The sequence below is a fragment of the Nerophis ophidion genome, linkage group LG13, assembly GCF_033978795.1.
Source record: "Nerophis ophidion isolate RoL-2023_Sa linkage group LG13, RoL_Noph_v1.0, whole genome shotgun sequence".
In the NCBI taxonomy this organism is placed as follows: domain Eukaryota; kingdom Metazoa; phylum Chordata; class Actinopteri; order Syngnathiformes; family Syngnathidae; genus Nerophis; species Nerophis ophidion.
In genome coordinates, this window is record NC_084623.1 from 7452756 (window position 1) to 7470024 (window position 17269).

A 17269-nucleotide genomic window follows, 5' to 3' on the forward strand; every position below is an offset into this window, starting at 1 on the left:
TTTTCTCAGGGGGGAAATCACTAAAAAAGGTTGAGAACCACTGCTTTAGGCTGCTTGCCGGCTCCTCATCACCACTTCAAGATGGCGGCCCAATTTCTCGCATCACCCTCCGTCTCACTTCCGGGTTTGTCGCGTTGCCTTGACGTCACGGCGTGCTCCCTCTCCCCTTCCAGAGGCTATGGCGTTTTCTGAATGGACGACGACGCTGACAGTCGGCGCGTCCTTCTTGTCTTTATGTCTGTGTCTCCGCTTTAGGCGGGCCGCGCAGATATTCGGGAGGAAACTGTTTCGCGGCGTCATGGCTCGCTCGGAGAAGCCGCTGTTCAGAATCGCGTTAGTATAATAACCTTTGCCTAGCACGAAGCTACATCCCGCTAGCTTGGAGGCCACACAATAACATTCATTATTATTGTTTTTATTTGTTCAAACAATGCATGTTTACTTCTTATTGTTCAGCTACGAATGTCTGCATCATTATAATGTATATATATATATATATATATATATATATATGTATATGTAAATCCATCCATCTCTTCCGCATATCCGTAGTTGGGTCGCGGGGGCAACAGCCTAAGCAGGGAAGCCCAGACTTCCCTCTCCCCAGCCACTTCGTCCAGCTCTTCCCGGGGGATCCCGAGGCGTTCCCAGGCCAGCCAGGAGACATAGTCTTCCCAACGTGTCCTGGGTCTTCCCCGTGGCTTCCTACCAGTTGGGCGTGCCTTAAACACCTCCATAGGGAGGCGTTCAGGTGGCATCCTGACCAGATGTCCGAACCACCTCATCTGGCTCATATATACCGTATTTCCTTGAATTGCCGCGGGGCATGTAGTATGCGCCTGCCTTGAATTACTGCCGGGTCAAACTTTCTTTGCAAAATAATTAGCGCATGCTTAGTATTACCGCCTGGTCAAACTCGTGACGCTTCCCCTGTCATGATTTTCAAAATGGAGGAGGCTGATTTCAATACCGGTAATTTGAAATCGCATATGAGATAGGCGCCAGCGCCCCCCGCGACCCCGAAAGGGAATAAGCGGTAGAAATGGATGGATGGATGGATAAAGGGAAGAAGACTAAGAGCTATTCAGTAGGATTTAAGGTCCAAGCTTACATCACCCTTTAAATTTTTACTGCATGCCTTTGGTAAGTGCCGGAGTGAGAAGAGGTTTTAAAATAATTAGCGCATGCTTACTTTTACCGCATGCCTTATGGTAAGCGCAGGAGTGAGAAGAGGTTTTAAATTAATTAGCGCCCCGGCGGCAATTCAAAGAAATACGGTATATATATATATAGAGGTTAAGATAGGCTCCAGCACCCTACACAACCCCGAAAAGGGACAAGCGGTAGAAAATGGATGTATATCAGGAATAATAATGCATTTGCCTTTTTTTCGTCGAAATTGTTGATTGTGTTTTCAATGAATGACAAAGTGCTGTCTCCTCTTGTCTGTTTATTCTGCTGTGATTTTTTTATAAAAGAACTGATATTGTTTATGTTCCCTGACCAGGTACTTGCTGTACACCAGGACCAGACTTGGCTACATGTTCTACAAGAGACAAATGAGGAGAGCCAGGGAACGCTTCCCCGCTGGACACTCCACGGCTCTGCCCAAGGAATTTAGCGGTAGGATACACGCATCCACAAGTGATTCCCGGGCGTGGCCAGCTGCTGCTGCTCACTGCTCCCCTCACCTCCCAGGGGGTGATGGGTCAAATGCAGGGGAGGATTTTGCCACACTTTGTGTGTGTGTGACAATTATTAACTTTTAACTTTAATACACTGCCTAAAAAAATTGCATTATCTGATGGATCTTGGCAAATTGTTTGTGTTTTGTGTAAAAAAAACAGACATGTCACTATTAGACTGTCAATCAACAATAACAATAATATAACAACCCAATCCACTTTATTTGTATTAGAAATGTCCGATAATATCGGCTTGCCGTAAATGCTTTAAAACAGGGGTGTCAAACTCAAATACAGAGTGGGCCAAAATTTAAAACCGAACAAAGCCGCGGGCCGAGGTTGAACAAATGAACCTTTTAATAGGGACCCAAACAAGTTTTACATTGAATATTGAACAAGCAAGGCTTATATAACTTTATAGTGACATGCACAATCGAGTTTCAAATAATAATAATAATCCAAAAATATCAATGGCGTATCAAAATGTAAATAACAATTTAATGCCTCTTATCGGCGGCGGGGTTGAGGTGGACGGGGTTTGGAAGAGTTAGTGCTGCAAGGGATTCTGGGTATTTGTTCTGTTGTGTTACGGTGCGGATGTTCTCCCGAAATGTGTTTGTCATTCTTGTTTGTGGGTTCTTCCGAGGATGTTGTAGTCGTAATGATTTGTGCAGTCCTTTGAGACATTTGTGATTTGGGGCTATATAAATAAATATTGATTGATTGTTTGGTGTGGGTTCACAGTGTGGCGCATATTTGTAACAGTGTTAAAGTTGTTTATACGGCCACCCTCAGTGTGACCTGTATGGCTGTTGACCAAGTATGCATTGCATTCACTTGAGTGAGTGTATAAGCCGCATATATTATGTGACAGGGACGGCACGCTGTTTGTATGGAGGAAAAGCGGACGTGGCGACGGGTTGTAGAGAACGCCAAAGGCAATACCTTTAAGGCCCGCCCCCAATATTGTTGTCCGGGATAACATTTGGGAGGGGCACTGTACTTTGGGAGTCTTCCGGGAAAATCGGGAGGGTTGGCAAGTAAGAGTATTAGCGGTGAATGCGGTGTTACAACGGCAGGCCAGCTCTAATGTTAATTTGATATTGCCTCAAGGGCCAAATTAAATTACACGGGGGCCAGAGTTTGACACCCATGCTTTAAAATGTAATATCGAAAATTATCGGTATCGGTTTCAAGAAGTAAAATTCATGACTTTTTAAAATGCCGCTGTACGGAGCAGTACATATCCCGTAAAACACGGATGTAGGGCATACTTGCCAACCCTCCCGATTTTCTTGGGAGACTCTCGAATTTCAGTGCCCCTCCCGGGGTAACCATTCTACCGAATTTCTCCCGATTCCCACCCGGACAAGAATATCAAGGCACTGCCTTTAACGTCCTCTACAACCCGTCGTCACGTCCACTTTTCCTCCGTACATACGGCGTGCCGGCCCAGTCACATATATGCGGCTTTTACAAACACACACAAGTGAATGCAATGCATACTTGTTCAACAGCCATATAGGTCACACTGAGGGTGGCCGTTTAAACAACTTTAACACTGTTACAAATATGCGCCACACTGAACCCACACCAAACAAGAATGACAATCGCATTTTGGGAGGAACATCCGCACCGTAGCACAACAGAACAAATACCCAGAATCCCATGCAGCACTAACTCTTCTGGGACACTACAATATACATCTCCCGAATTCGGAGGTCTCACGGTTGGCCTATTATTGTTTTGTAGCTGTTGTTTTGAGGCATGTTTAAAAAGAATATATAATAATAATAATCAGGACCCATTTTAAGTTAAATCCATCCGCCCAGCAAGATTATGTGTAACAATGTTTGTATTTTGTCTTCTGTGCAGGAATGAAAATTGTTCCCATATCTGTACTGTCAGACAACTACAGCTACCTGATAATCGACACCACCTCCAGCGTTGCAGTGGTTGTAGACCCCGCAGACCCTCAGACTGTTCAGGTGATTGCTTTTTGAGTTATGCATACATTATATTTGTTGTTGCAGGAAACACATGTTGCTTGAAGGCCTACTGAAATGAGGTTTTCTTATTCAAACGGGGATAGCAGGTCCATTCTATGTGTCATACTTGATCATTTTGGATATTGCCATATTTTTGCTGAAAGGATTTAGTAGAGAACATCCACGATAAAATTCGCAACTTTTGGTCGCTAGTAAAAAAGCCTTGCCTGTACCGGAAGTATGTGGGCGTGACGTCACCGGTGTGAGGGCTCCTCACATCCTCACATTGTTTATAATGTGAGCCACCAGCAGCAAGAGCAATTCGGACCGAGAAAGCGACAATTTCCCCATTAATTTGAGTGAGGATGAATTGTGGATGAGGATATTGATAGTGAAGGACTAGAAAATAAAAATAAATATATAAAAAGCGACGGCTCCGGGCGCCGGCAGTGTGAGCCATTCAGATGTAATTAGACACATTTACTAGGATAATTCTGGAAGATCCCTTATCTGCTTAGTGTTTTAATGAGATTGTAAAGACATACCTCAAAGTCGGATGGCTGCGGTGAACACACCAGTGTCTCAGAGAGAAGCCGAGGAGCCAAGCTCACAGCTGCCTTTTTTGACAGCTACTGCAGGAGGACGCATAATCCACTGATGTCTCCGGTAAGAGACGACTTAATATCACAATTTTCCCATCCGAAAACATGCTTGTTGACGTAGAGAAACATGTTCGCTTGACCGCTCTGTGTTAAAGCTTCACAACAAACAAGCTTCACGATGGCAGAGGGGTTAGTGCGTCTGCCTCACAATACGAAGGTCCTGCAGTCCTGCGTTCAAATCCAGGCTCGGGATCTTTCTGTGTGGAGTTCGCATGTTCTCCCCGTGAATGCGTGGGTTCTCTCCGGGTACTCCGGCTTCCTCCCAATTCCAAAGACATGCACCTGGGGATAGGTTGATTGGCCACACTAATTTGGCTCTAGTGTGTGAATGTTGTCTGTCTATCTGTGTTGGCCCTGCGATGAGGTGGCGACTTGTCCAGGGTGTACCCCGCCTTCCGCCCGATTGTAGCTGAGATAGGCGCCAGCGCCCCCCGCAACCCCAAAAGGGAATAAGCGGTAGAAATGGATGGATGGATGGAACAAACAAAGCAACACCGGCTGTGTCTCGGTGCTAAAGACAGCTGCAATACACCGCTTTCCACCAACAGCATTGTTATTTATAGTCTCCATTATTAATTTAACAAATTGCAAAAGATTCAGCAACACAGATGTCCAAATTACTGTGTAATTATGCGATGAAAAGAGACAAATTTGAGCCTTAACTGGTGCTGAGCTAGTATGTCCCCTTCAAGCAATAACGTCACAAACACACGTCATCATTCCGCGATGTTTTCAACAAGAAATTCCGCGGGAATTTAAAAATTGCAATTTAGTAAACTAAACCGGCCGTATTGGCATGTGTTGCAATGTTAATATTTCATCATTGATTTATAAACTATCAGACTGCGTGCGTATTAGTGGGTTTCAGTAGGCCTTTTAGTCATCAATCAATCAATCAATGTTTATTTATATAGCCCCAAATCACAAATGTCTCAAAGGACTGCACCAACCATTACGACATCCTCGGAAGAACCCACAAAAGGGCAAGGAAAACTCACAGCCAGTGGGCAGGGAGAATTCACATCCAGTGGGATGCCAGTGACAATGCTGACTATGAGAAACCTTGGAGAGGACCTCAGATGTGGGCAACCCCTCCCCCCTCTAGGGGACCGAAAGCAATGGATGTCGTGATACTGTGAAAGTTCAATCCATAGTGGTTCCAACACAGCCGCGAGAGTTCAGTTCAAAGCGGATCCAAGACAGCAGCGAAAGTCCCATCCACAGGAAACCATCCCAAGCGGAGGCGGATCAGCAGCGTAGAGATGTCCCCAACCGATACACAGGCGAGCGGTCCATCCTGGGTCCCGACAAGCGGTCCATCCTGGGTCTCGACTCTGGACAGCCAGTTCTTCATCCATGGTCATCGGACCGGACCCCCTCCACAAGGGAGGGGGGGACATAGGAGAAAAAAGAAAAGAAGCGGCAGATCAACTGGTCTAAAAAGGAGGTCTATTTAAAGGCTAGAGTATACAGATGAGTTTTAAGGTGAGACTTAAATGCTTCTACTGAGGTAGCATCTCGAACTGTTACCGGGAGGGCATTCCAGAGTACTGGAGCCCGAACGGAAAACGCTCTATAGCCCGCAGACTTTTTTTGGGCTCTAGGAATCACTAATAAGCCGGAGTCCTTTGAACGCAGATTTCTTGCCGGGACATATGGTACAATACAATCAGCAAGATAGGATAGAGCTAGACTGTGTAGTATTTTATACGTAAGTAGTAAAACCTTAAAGTCACATCTTAAGTGCACAGGAAGCCAGTGCAGGTGAGCCAGTACAGGCGTAATGTGATCAAACTTTCTTGTTCTTGTCAAAAGTCTAGCAGCCGCATTTTGTACCAACTGTAATCTTTTAATGCTAGACATGGGGAGACCCGAAAATAATACGTTACAGTAATCGAGACGAGACGTAACAAACGCATGGATAATGATCTCGGCGTCTTTAGTGGACAAAATGGAGCGAATTTTAGCGATATTACGGAGATGAAAGAAGGCCGTTCTAGTAACGCTTTTAATGTGTGACTCAAAGGAGAGAGTTGGGTCGAAGATTATACCCAGATTTTTTACCGAGTCACCTTGTTTTATTATGGGACGGCCCGAAGGTCCCTGGTTCAAATCCCACCTAGTACCAACCTCGTCACGTCCGTTGTGTCCTGAGCATGACTCTTCACCCTTCCTCCTGATGGGTGCTGGTTGGCGCCTTGCATGGCAGCTCCCTCCATCAGTGTGTGAATGGGTGAATGTGGAAGTAGTGTCAAAGCGCTTTGAGTACCTTGAAGGTAGAAAAGCGCTATACAAGTACAACCCATTTATCATTATTTGGTCATATTTTTATGATTTTTTTTTCTATTTCTAAGACACTTCCTTGGGGTCTACATTAGTGTTTTTCAACCTTTTTGCAGCAAAGGCACATTTTTTGCGTTGAAAAAATCCGGAGGCACACCATCAGCAGAGATCATTAAAATACAAAACTCAGTTGACAGTAAAAAGTCGATGTCGCAATTGTAGGATATGACTTTAAGTCATAACCAATCATGCGTCAATATAGCTCTTGTCTCAAAGTAGTTGTACTGTCACCACCTGTCAAATCACGCCCTGACTTATTTTGAGTTTTTTTTTTGCTGTTTTACTGTGTGTAGTGTTTTAGTTCTTGTCCGAGTAGAGAAACAGAAAAACAGACTGAGACACACAAAGGAATCAAAAAGAGTCCAGAGTGGTGGCGGACTTGACATTTAGAGGGAGCTTATTCCATAGTCTAGGTGCCATCACTGAGAAAGCACGGTCTCCCTTTGTCACCAGGTTTGACCTTGGGAACTTCAGGGTCATCTGGTTGTCAGATCTAAGGCAACGAGCAAGCCTTGAGCTGGTAGGTTGGTGCAGGAGATCTTTGATGTAAGCTGGGGCGAGACATTGAGTGCTTTGAATACATACGTGAGGATCTTAAGTTTCACTCTGCGCTTCACTGGGAGACCGTGGAGGGAGGAGAGGATGGGAGAAATGTGTTCTCAGCCTGGCAGCTGCATTTTGTACTAGCTGCATGCTATGGAGGGTCTTGTCGGTGACCCCAGCATAGAGGGCATTGCAATAGTCCAGTCTGGAGAAGATGAGCATTAACACAACCCCTCCGTAGGTCACTGGGGGAGAGGAAAGACTTGATCTTGGCTATTCTGCGCAGTTCTTGGTAGAGGTTAGAGGATTTGGGGCTTTGACAGTAATCAGTAATCAGACTAGCTTCTTTCTAACAAGTTGCTTTGAACATGGACCCTTGGGTTCTGATGCCAAGGTCTTTCCGGACTGAGCTACTACCGCCTTCCCCTATTAATTGATTGAACAAAATCATGCATTTTTTTGTTGTCAGCGATTTTTATAACAGCTTTCGATTGTTTTTTAGGCAGCCATCCTGGAGGAAGGAGTGAGACTAGAAGCCATACTCTGTACACACAAGCATTGGTGAGTTTTTAGCATTGTTTACTGTGCAGACATGTGGCTAAATAGGAGGCACCGGCTATTTGTAAAAATATAATTTTAATTAGGTCTGGACAATTAATCAGATTTCGACTTTGGTTTCTCACTATCATATACATATGTTATTATATTATATTATATATTGGACTTAAACAAGTTGAAAAACTTTTTTGGGTGTTACCGATTGTACGGAATATGTACTGTACTGTGCAATCTACTAATAAAATGTTCAATGAATCAATCAATCAAATTATCAAAAAAAAAAACAATGAGCCCTGCAAATTCATGCAAAATCCTGAGCTTGTATGGTTTTAGCTTGTAGGCGGTGAAACCAATGAGTGAAAGAAAGACCAGGTCTATTAGAAGTTTTGGATTTCACCACAGTTGCTACTTTGCATTTGACACAGTGCTAGTATGCTTGATCAATAATCATTGTTCTAAGGTTACCATTATTTTTGTACCAGTACCAAAATGTACTTTGATTATTTTAGATTTTTTTCAAAATGAAGGGGATCACCAAAAATGTCGTTAATGCCTTCATTTTACACAAAGCCCTACGATACATTAAACATACATTCCCTTTTGGAGTGTTTTTCAACCTTTTTTGAGCCAAGGTGCATTTTTCTAATTGAAAAAATCTGAGTGCTCACCGCCAGTAGAAATCATAAAAAAATTTAACTCGGCAGACAATAAAAAGTCGTTGTCGCAATTGTTGGATATGACTCTAAACCAGGGGTCGGGAACCTTTTTGACTGAAAGAGCCAAGAAGCCAAATATTTTAGAATGTATTTACTTAAGAGCCATATAATATTTTTTTAACACTGAACACAACTAAACGCGTGCATTTTTAAGTAAGACCAACATTTCTAGAGTATAATAGGTCTCTTATTCTTTGTAATTACATTGTTATTCTGAAGCTAAATTTGGAGGGGGCGTGGCCTGCGAGCCTGCAGCGAAGCAGGGTGTTGCCCGGATCGGCCTTGAAATCAGCGACAGGTGTGTAAATGGCCCACCTGGGCCTTGTTATCTAATCATATGTCGCTCTGTTATAAAGCGCGAGCGAGAACGAAAGAGAAAAAGACAATTGCTGGAAACCAACTGAGAGACTAATTGAAAAATAAAACAATAATGTAACCCTGAAACAGGCTCTCATGTCGGTGCTTGGGGGTCCGAAGAACCCCCAGGAGGGCAAGCCCCACACTAACCAATAATAAGTAAATAACTTTTTACCTTTAACTCAAATTCTTGAACAGGTGCGGTAGAAACGGATGGATGGATTAAAAATGCATGAGAATGTTATACATGTTGAACGTTATTTTTAACACTGTCATTACAAGTGGAATTATTCATTACTTATTGTGTTAAGCAATATCAGCTCAGATTTATCCGAGAGCCAGATGCAGTCATCAAAAGAGCCACATCTGGCTCGCGAGCCATAGGTTCCCTACCTCTGCTCTAAACCATAACCAAGCATACATCATTATAGCTCTTGTCTCAAAGTAGGTGTACTGTCACCACCTGTCACATCATGCCGTGATTTATTTCAAGTTTTTTGCTGTTTTCCTGTGTTCTTGTCTTGCGTTCCTATTTTGGTGGCTTTTCCTGTTTTGTTGGTATTTTCCTGTAGCAGTTTCATGTCTTCCTATGAGCGCTATTCCCCGCACCTGCTTTGTTTGAACAATCAAGACTATTTAAGTTGTTGCTCTCTTTTTTTTGTGTGGACATTGTTGATTGTCATGTCATGTCTGGATGTACTTTGTGTACGCCGTCTCTGCTCCGCACGCTGTAAGTCTTTGCTGTCGTCCAGCATTCTGTTTTTGTTTACTTTGTAGCCAGTTCAGTTTTAGTTTCGTTCTGCATACCCTTCCCTAAGCTTCAATGCCTTGTCTTAGGGGCACTCACCTTTTTTTTGTTTTTGGTTCAAGCATTAGATACCTTTTGACCCGCACGCTGTCGCCCGCATATAGTGATCACGATAAACTATAGTCGTCTCACACGACCTGTTCCCGACATCTACAAAGTAATTAGCTACCGGCTTCCACCTACTGATTTGGACGAGAATAACATGTTTGCTCTGGACAGCACAGACACTCAACAACGGCACATTATTTGCGGATTATAATTACTGGTTTGCAAAAAATATTTTTAACCCAAATAGGTGAAACTACATACCGTATTTTTTGAGTTATAAATCACTCCGGGTTATACGTCGCACCTGCTGAAAATGCATAATAAAGAAGGAAAAAAACATATATAAGTCGCACTGGAGTATAAGTCGCATTTTTTGGGGAAATTAATTTGATAAAACCCAACACCAAGAATAGACATTTGAAAGGCAATTTAAAATAAATAAAGAATAGTGAACAACAGGCTGAATAAGTGTACGTTATATGAGGCATAAATAACCAACTGAGAAGGTGCCTGCTATGTTAACCTAACATATTATGGTAAGAGTCATTCACATAACTATAACATATAGAACATGCTATACGTTTACCACAAAATCTGTCACTCATAATCACTAAATCCGATGAAATCTTATTCGTCTAGTCTCTTACGTGAATGAGCTAAATAATATTATTTGATATTTTATGGTAATGTGTTAATAATTTCTCACACAAGTCGCTCCTGAGTCGCACCCCCGGCCAAACTATGAAAAAAATTGTGATTTATAGTCCGAAAAATACGGTAGATAGATAGATGGATGGATGGATGGATGGATGGATGGATGGTACTTTATTGATTCCTTCGGGAGAGTTCCCTCAGTAAAATTACAATTCCAGCAGCAGTGTACAGAATTGAGATCGAATTTAAAAATTAAAAAGTGAATAATGGGGGTATAAATGGAAACAAAATAGAAAAATATTACAATAAGAATAAAATTAAAAAGCAACAATGAGAATAAAAATATAACAAGAGAAACTAGGCAGTAGTGACCATGTTATGAAATAGTATTGCAATGTTATTGTTTTGCATCCCCTGTCATCCTAGTACACCCCCTCAGTTTAATGGCATGTGGGACAAAGGAGTTTTGTTACTAATTTATATTTGTTGTTCTTTTAAATCATGTTTAAAGTTGAGTTTTTAGTAGTAAAATAAATATTTATGTGTTAAATTTAATTAATCTTGTTTTCAATATCCATCAAAATGATGGTGCTTATTTTTTGTTTTTTTGCCATAATCTTTCAGCCCTAATCTAAATATATTTCAGTGACAGTGTTGTGTATTGGACCTTGCACCATAATAAAAAATTAATACATCTATTTCAAAAGCGCCTGTCTTGACATTCAGGGTATTTTTACAAGACAAAGATACAAATAAAACATGGACAAAATCAACATTTAATCATCGAAAGAGGGGCAGTAAACCCCAGAAAGGACTACACAATCGAAGATTTAGTGGGGATTTAAGGGTCCTCGTCCAGACCGTGAGTTATTATTTCATTCGTCACAAATTGTTGTTCATTATTTATGTCTCTCAACAAAACAACTACTAACCGAAAGGGCTTTGTCGAGTCAAATCAACACAGCTTGTCTGTTTTATCCGCAGGGATCACAGCGGGGGAAACAAATGGCTGAAGAAGCTTCATAACTCATGTCGAGTTTATGGAAATGCAGCTGATAACATTCCCGGTCTGACACAGTAAGTTCTCGCCAGCTCAGCATATCACACATGAATAGGGCTGCAGTAATATCTCGATTAGTTTGTTGGACTAATCGAGTAATGGGATAAAACACCTTAATGCGTGCAGTACAGGCCAAAAGTTTGGACACACCTTTTCATCGCGATGTGTTTTCTATATTTTCATGACTATTTCCATTGTAGATTTTCACTAAAGGCATCAACACCATGACACCTGTGAAGTGAAAACCATTTCAGGTTACCACCTCTTGAAGCTCATGGAGAGAATGCCAAAAGTGTGCAAAGCAGTAATCAGAGCAAAAGGTGGCTATTTTGAAGAAACTAGAATATAAAACATGTTTTCAGTTATTTGACCTTTTTTTGTTAAGTACATAACTCCATGTGTGTTCATTCATAGTTTTGATGCCTTCAGTGACAATCTACGATGTAAATAGTCATGAAAATTAAAAAAAAACGCGTTGAATGAGGAGAAGGTGTGTCCAAACTATTGGCCTGTATTGTATTTTAGGGGAAAAAATGCACATCATCATGATTTAAATTGCACTTTCAACATCACGGCCTCCACACCACCGCTCTCATGTACGCTCCACTGCAGCTGCTGTGCGGAAACTATGTTTGCGTATTTAAAGTTCTGGGTGTGCAGTCCGGATTTGATAGATTTGTATTAGATCCACTCATTACAAAATTAATCAACTCCACAGGATATAGATGGAATGTTTTTGTAGCTTTAATTATTCGATTTGTTTGATTAATCATTCCAGGTAAGGCTGGGCGATATAGCGATGTACTCGATATATCGATATATCTCTGTGCGATTTAGAAAATGACTGTATCATGATATTCGAGTATATGTTGTCATGCAGTTGCTTTTAGCTGCGGGCATTACACTACAGGCTCTTCTCAGTCTTTGTTGTCTCTCCTAACAAAGATGTAAAACAAGCGCACCTTCTTACAGATGTAGACGCCCTAGCGGAGCAGAGAGGTAGTGGCATGGGTAACGTTAGCTGTGGTGCGAGTGGTAAAACGAGAGAAAAAAGGTGCGAATCTGGTAACAAACGAAGGAAGAATTAATTCCCAAGAAAAACAGCAGAGGGTCCATCGTCTGGCGGTGGTTTGGCTTCAAGCGGGAAGATGTTGAACAGACAACCGTGATTTGTCAAGTGTGGGGCAAAAGCGTTGCTACAAAAAGTAGCATTACTGCTAATATGTAGCATAATTTGAAAAGTCACCCGCTAGAAAATGAAGAGTGCTTGAAACTCTGCATGTCAACATCTCCGTTCGGTGCCAGAAGCAACCATTTCCACATCAACACCGTATGAAAAAAATAGTCAACAACAAAAAGTGAAGTGTGAAGTGAATTATATTTATATAGCGCTTTTCTGTAGTGACTCAAAGCGCTTTACATAGTGAAACCCAATATCTAAGTTACATTTAAACCAGTGTGTGTGGCACTGGGAGCAGGTGGGTAAAGTGTCTTGCCCGAGGACACAACGGCAGTGACTAGGATGGCGGAAGCGGGGATCGAACGTGCAACCCTCAAGTTGCTGACACGGCCGCTCTACCAACCGATATATAGAGATAATATCCGCAGGAACCTACCACATAGCGAAGGACATACACTATTTGATTTCCTATTATGCAGCTCATTTTTATTTAACAGTTAGTGGCGTTCTGTGCAAAAAGTGCACTTTAAGTGTTGTTTTGATATGTCATCTTAGTGACATCATGCACAAAAGTGCACTCATAGCTTGTTTTATAATGTCTCTGACAATCTTGCACTTTCTGTTTTGAAATGACATGAATGTTTGTGCCACTGTTTAATAACTGTTTAATAAATACAGTTTTGGTCAATTTACTTAGTGTGATTTCCCTCTCTGCATGAAAGTTTAAAATAAGCATTTATTATTGAAGTATGAAGAAGAACGTCTTAATGTAGACACATAGAATCATCATACTGCTGTGATTATATGCATCAAGTGTTCATTCAAGGCTAAGGCAAAATATGGAGATATGTATCGTGTATCATGACATGACCTAAAAATATCGCCCAGCCCTACTTCCTGCCCTACACATTTTGCACTGAATTTGGATTATTATGATCTGACAAACTGTATTTGAGGGGTATGTTTCAATCCTGTTTGTTGATGTTTTTTCAACAGGATACATTAGTTTACTCTCATCTGTCATGTCTACTTCCATATCAACATGCTGTACACTAACTGGAGTACATTTTTTGCGCAAACAATCTTTTCTCTCTGCCGCCAGCCCTCTGTCACATAAGGAGCCGGTAACAGTTGGCTGTTTGCACTTCACGGCCCTGTTTACGCCAGGTCACACGGTGGGTCACGTGATCTACCTTCTGGATGGCCGGGCGCTTGGTGCCCCCTCAAGCCTTTTCTCTGGTGACCTGGTCTTCCTGTCAGGATGCGGTAGGTTTCAACGACAGTAGAGATGTGACTTAAACCAATAAATCGAGTGCTCTGAACAGCTCTTTTAGGTAAACTGTGAGAATCGATTCCCACTTGTGAGCCGTTCGTTTAGGAGCCATTTTTGTGTGCACATGCAGATATAGTGTCGGCAATTACTCCCGTCCAAAGGCAAAACCTAGTAACTCACTTCCAGCTGATTTTGAGAAAACAAAGGAAAACCAATATTGATGCTGTTTTACAAAGATTTACAAAGTCATCAGACGTATAGATGTTTTCTTGAGCTTTCATTTTCTCGCCGATTGAGCCATGGATTGAATCTGCTCTCATGAACGTGTGCCCTTTCTCCAGATATTTTATCACAATCTCAGGCGGGCCCCGTTCTGCGTTTGCACATCGGGCAAGAGCCGTGTACAGCGTCCGGTTTTTATTTTGACCTCCACAGTTATCTGCCCAAAAGAGTATGCAAGGGGAAGAATCAAGAACAATACATTTAACCCTTCTATTATGTTCAGTTTTTGTGTTTATCAAAGTACTGGTTATCCTTTCTTTTTTCTTGCTGAAATTTGGTGACTTTTCCTCATTTAGGGTCATGAACTGGTGTGTAAAATCTGGACACTTTGTTGAGTAGTGGAATTTCTTGCAGAGTGTGTATACAAAGATGATGTTGCGGGTAATTTTGACCCAGACACTTTAATGTGGGTAAATAGCCAAAATAAACAAGTTTCTTTGATGTACTTTTTACTTTTATGTACAATTGTTTGTATTTTGATTGCCTCTGAGACCCGGAGCCAGGTGTGTGAAGAGAGGGAACTTTCTCAAACTTGTCCTTGTCACTGTTCTCATGTCATCTCTTTGACAAACTCACCAAAAATGAGCTCAAGAAGGATGACATCTGAGGAGACAAGGACAAGTGTGAGAAAGTTCCCTCTCTTCACACACCTGGCTCTGGGTCTCAGAGACAATCAAAATACAAACAATTGTACATCAAAGTAAAAAGTACATCAAGGATACATGTTTATTTTTGGATCTGAACAGCTATTTACCCACATTAAAGCGCCTGGGTCAAAATGACTCGCAACATCATCTTTTTATACAAACTGCACAAACATTCCACTACACAACAAAGTGTCCAGATTTACACACCAGTTCATGACCCTAGATGAGGAAAAGTCACCAGATTTCAGCAAGAAAAAGAAAGGATAACCAGTACTTTGATAAACACAAAAACTGAAATGGGTTAAATTGACCCTCAACATAATAGAAGGGTTAAATGTATTGTTCTTGATTCTTCCCCTTGCATACTCTTGTGGGCAGATAAAAATAAAAACTGGACGCTGTACACGGCGGTTCAGTACTTTGATCAACACAAAAACTGAAATGGGTCAAATTGACCCTTAACATAATACAATTGGAATAAAAAAAATATTGTATGTCACTTTTCTAAATGTTTATATAACCTAAAATAAATTGTTATTGGTTTAACCTGTTTTCTTGACTGTTTTGAGTGCATTTACACAGTGCGGGTCAAAACGACCCGCAACATAATCAATGTCATTTTTCCAACATAATACAAGGGTTGATGAAGGTGGTTGCAACGTCCTGGGCCAATCTTCCAAATATCCCCTCGTGCCATAATATCACATAAACAGGTTGACCGTCGGCCCCCATTCGTGCAAATGTCTCATTAAAGACAATAAGGCGACTGACAAAGAAGCTCCGATTGGTCCCTTGAGATACTAGGTTTTTCTGTTGTATCTACGCGGTTATGTGGTAGTTGCTAGGTCCTGCCATGAGCGTAACAGCTTACTTACGGAACAAATTACAATATCGCATACACTAATACAGCGTTTCTCGAAGTGTGGGGAATAGAGACATGACAGGTGGGGCGCGAGGAACGGGAGGGAATTTCACTTAAAAAAAATTTTTTATTATATTCTTGCGGCGGCAATGACCAAGAAGAACGCGGAGTTGGAATATAATTACAACACTTTATGTACATATTTATATACATATTTATATCATATTTATATAATATGTAACTACAAGCTCCATTCACAGACAGAGTCCCACTGCTTTTTATGAGCGGTCAAGCGAGTCAAAAGCCGAATTTTTTTTAAATATTTGTTGTTTGTGGCGGCCGTAATTCTTTCGTGGCGAGCCGCCACAAATAAATGAATGTGTGGGAAACCCTGACTTGAATGTTACTTGATGTTCAATAAATTTGCAAATGTTAAGCTTGGCATTAGCGTTCTGTTGTGGCGATGGAGGCAGGTGGGGCTTGAAAACTCCCCATGTCCAAAGTGGGGGATGACAAAAAAAGTTTGACAACCACTGCACTAATATAAAGCATATCACCTAGGAACTCCAAAATTATTATCAGCTCAGTTTTGACCAACATTGAGTTACTGGGTTTTGCCTTTGGCCGGGAGAGGCCATCCTAGAAAATTAGTCATACTTAAAGCAGTGTTTCTTAACACTAGGGCCCATTGTGGGGCGGCGAGCGTTCTTCGAGAGTCGTCAAAAAATATTTGTTTCTCTGCTGTGGTAGGAACTCAGTTGCAATGCATTGGTTGCAGTAATGACAATAGTGAATTATATTTATATAGCGCTTTTTCTCTAGTGACTCAAAGCGCTTTACATAGTGAAACCCAATATCTAAGTTCCATTCAAACCAGTGTGGGTGGCACTGGGAGCAGGTGGGTAAAGTGTCTTGCCCAAGGACACAACGGCAGTGACTAGGATGGTGTAAGCGGGGATCGAACCTGCAACCTTCAAGTTGCTGGCACGGCCGCTCTACCAACCGAGCTATGCCGCCCCACAATATCAAACAAACTGAAGAAGTCTGGACCTTAAGACATAAAGAAGTTTGTAAGCACAAACAATATGACTAAATAGTGAAGCTGTCTTTTCATTTGCACTTGAATTTAATTTTCAGTTGATTTAAGAAACGTATATCATTATTATTATTGTTTAACATTACTTGAGACAAGTGTTATTTATTTTAGCACCGCGTAACTGTACGTAAATGTATTTTTCATCATTTTGGATGAGTTTCTTTTTTTTGTAGAAGATTTGATCATTTGTTTTTGTAATCAGCCCTGACCTAAGTTGTGTGGTTTCATATCTTTTAACAAAGTTTATCCTGTGAAACCTTAAGTAGTTTAGATTTAATTATTGCATACCATTCAGAAAGATTAATATTTCAGTGGTAATATTTATGTATTTATATATTGCAAAAAAGTTGAGTCCTAAGGTCAAAAAAGGTTTAAGAACCACTACATATACACACACATTTTTAAAATCTTTTTTTTGTTTGTATTTTATTGATTTTTATTTGGATTGTCTTTTCATTGTTCAAGTGTACACACACCAGGTGGGATAGTACAATTTTGTACTCCAAT

The 17269-nt window shown here is 41.3% G+C and overlaps 1 protein-coding gene across 1 annotated transcript in view; it reads left to right on the forward strand.

Annotated features, from left to right (window-relative positions):
* The first annotated feature begins 146 nt into the window (after nucleotides 1–146).
* Nucleotides 147–17269, forward strand: part of pnkd (PNKD metallo-beta-lactamase domain containing) — a 30250-nt gene continuing 13127 nt past the window's right edge. Inside the window, exons 1-6 of the mRNA XM_061918323.1 lie at nucleotides 147–333; nucleotides 1508–1623; nucleotides 3561–3673; nucleotides 7724–7782; nucleotides 11347–11439; nucleotides 13705–13868. Of these exons, the coding sequence (XP_061774307.1) occupies nucleotides 179–333; nucleotides 1508–1623; nucleotides 3561–3673; nucleotides 7724–7782; nucleotides 11347–11439; nucleotides 13705–13868 (700 nt within the window). The 5' untranslated portion in view covers nucleotides 147–178. The remainder of the gene's footprint in view (nucleotides 334–1507; nucleotides 1624–3560; nucleotides 3674–7723; nucleotides 7783–11346; nucleotides 11440–13704; nucleotides 13869–17269) is intronic.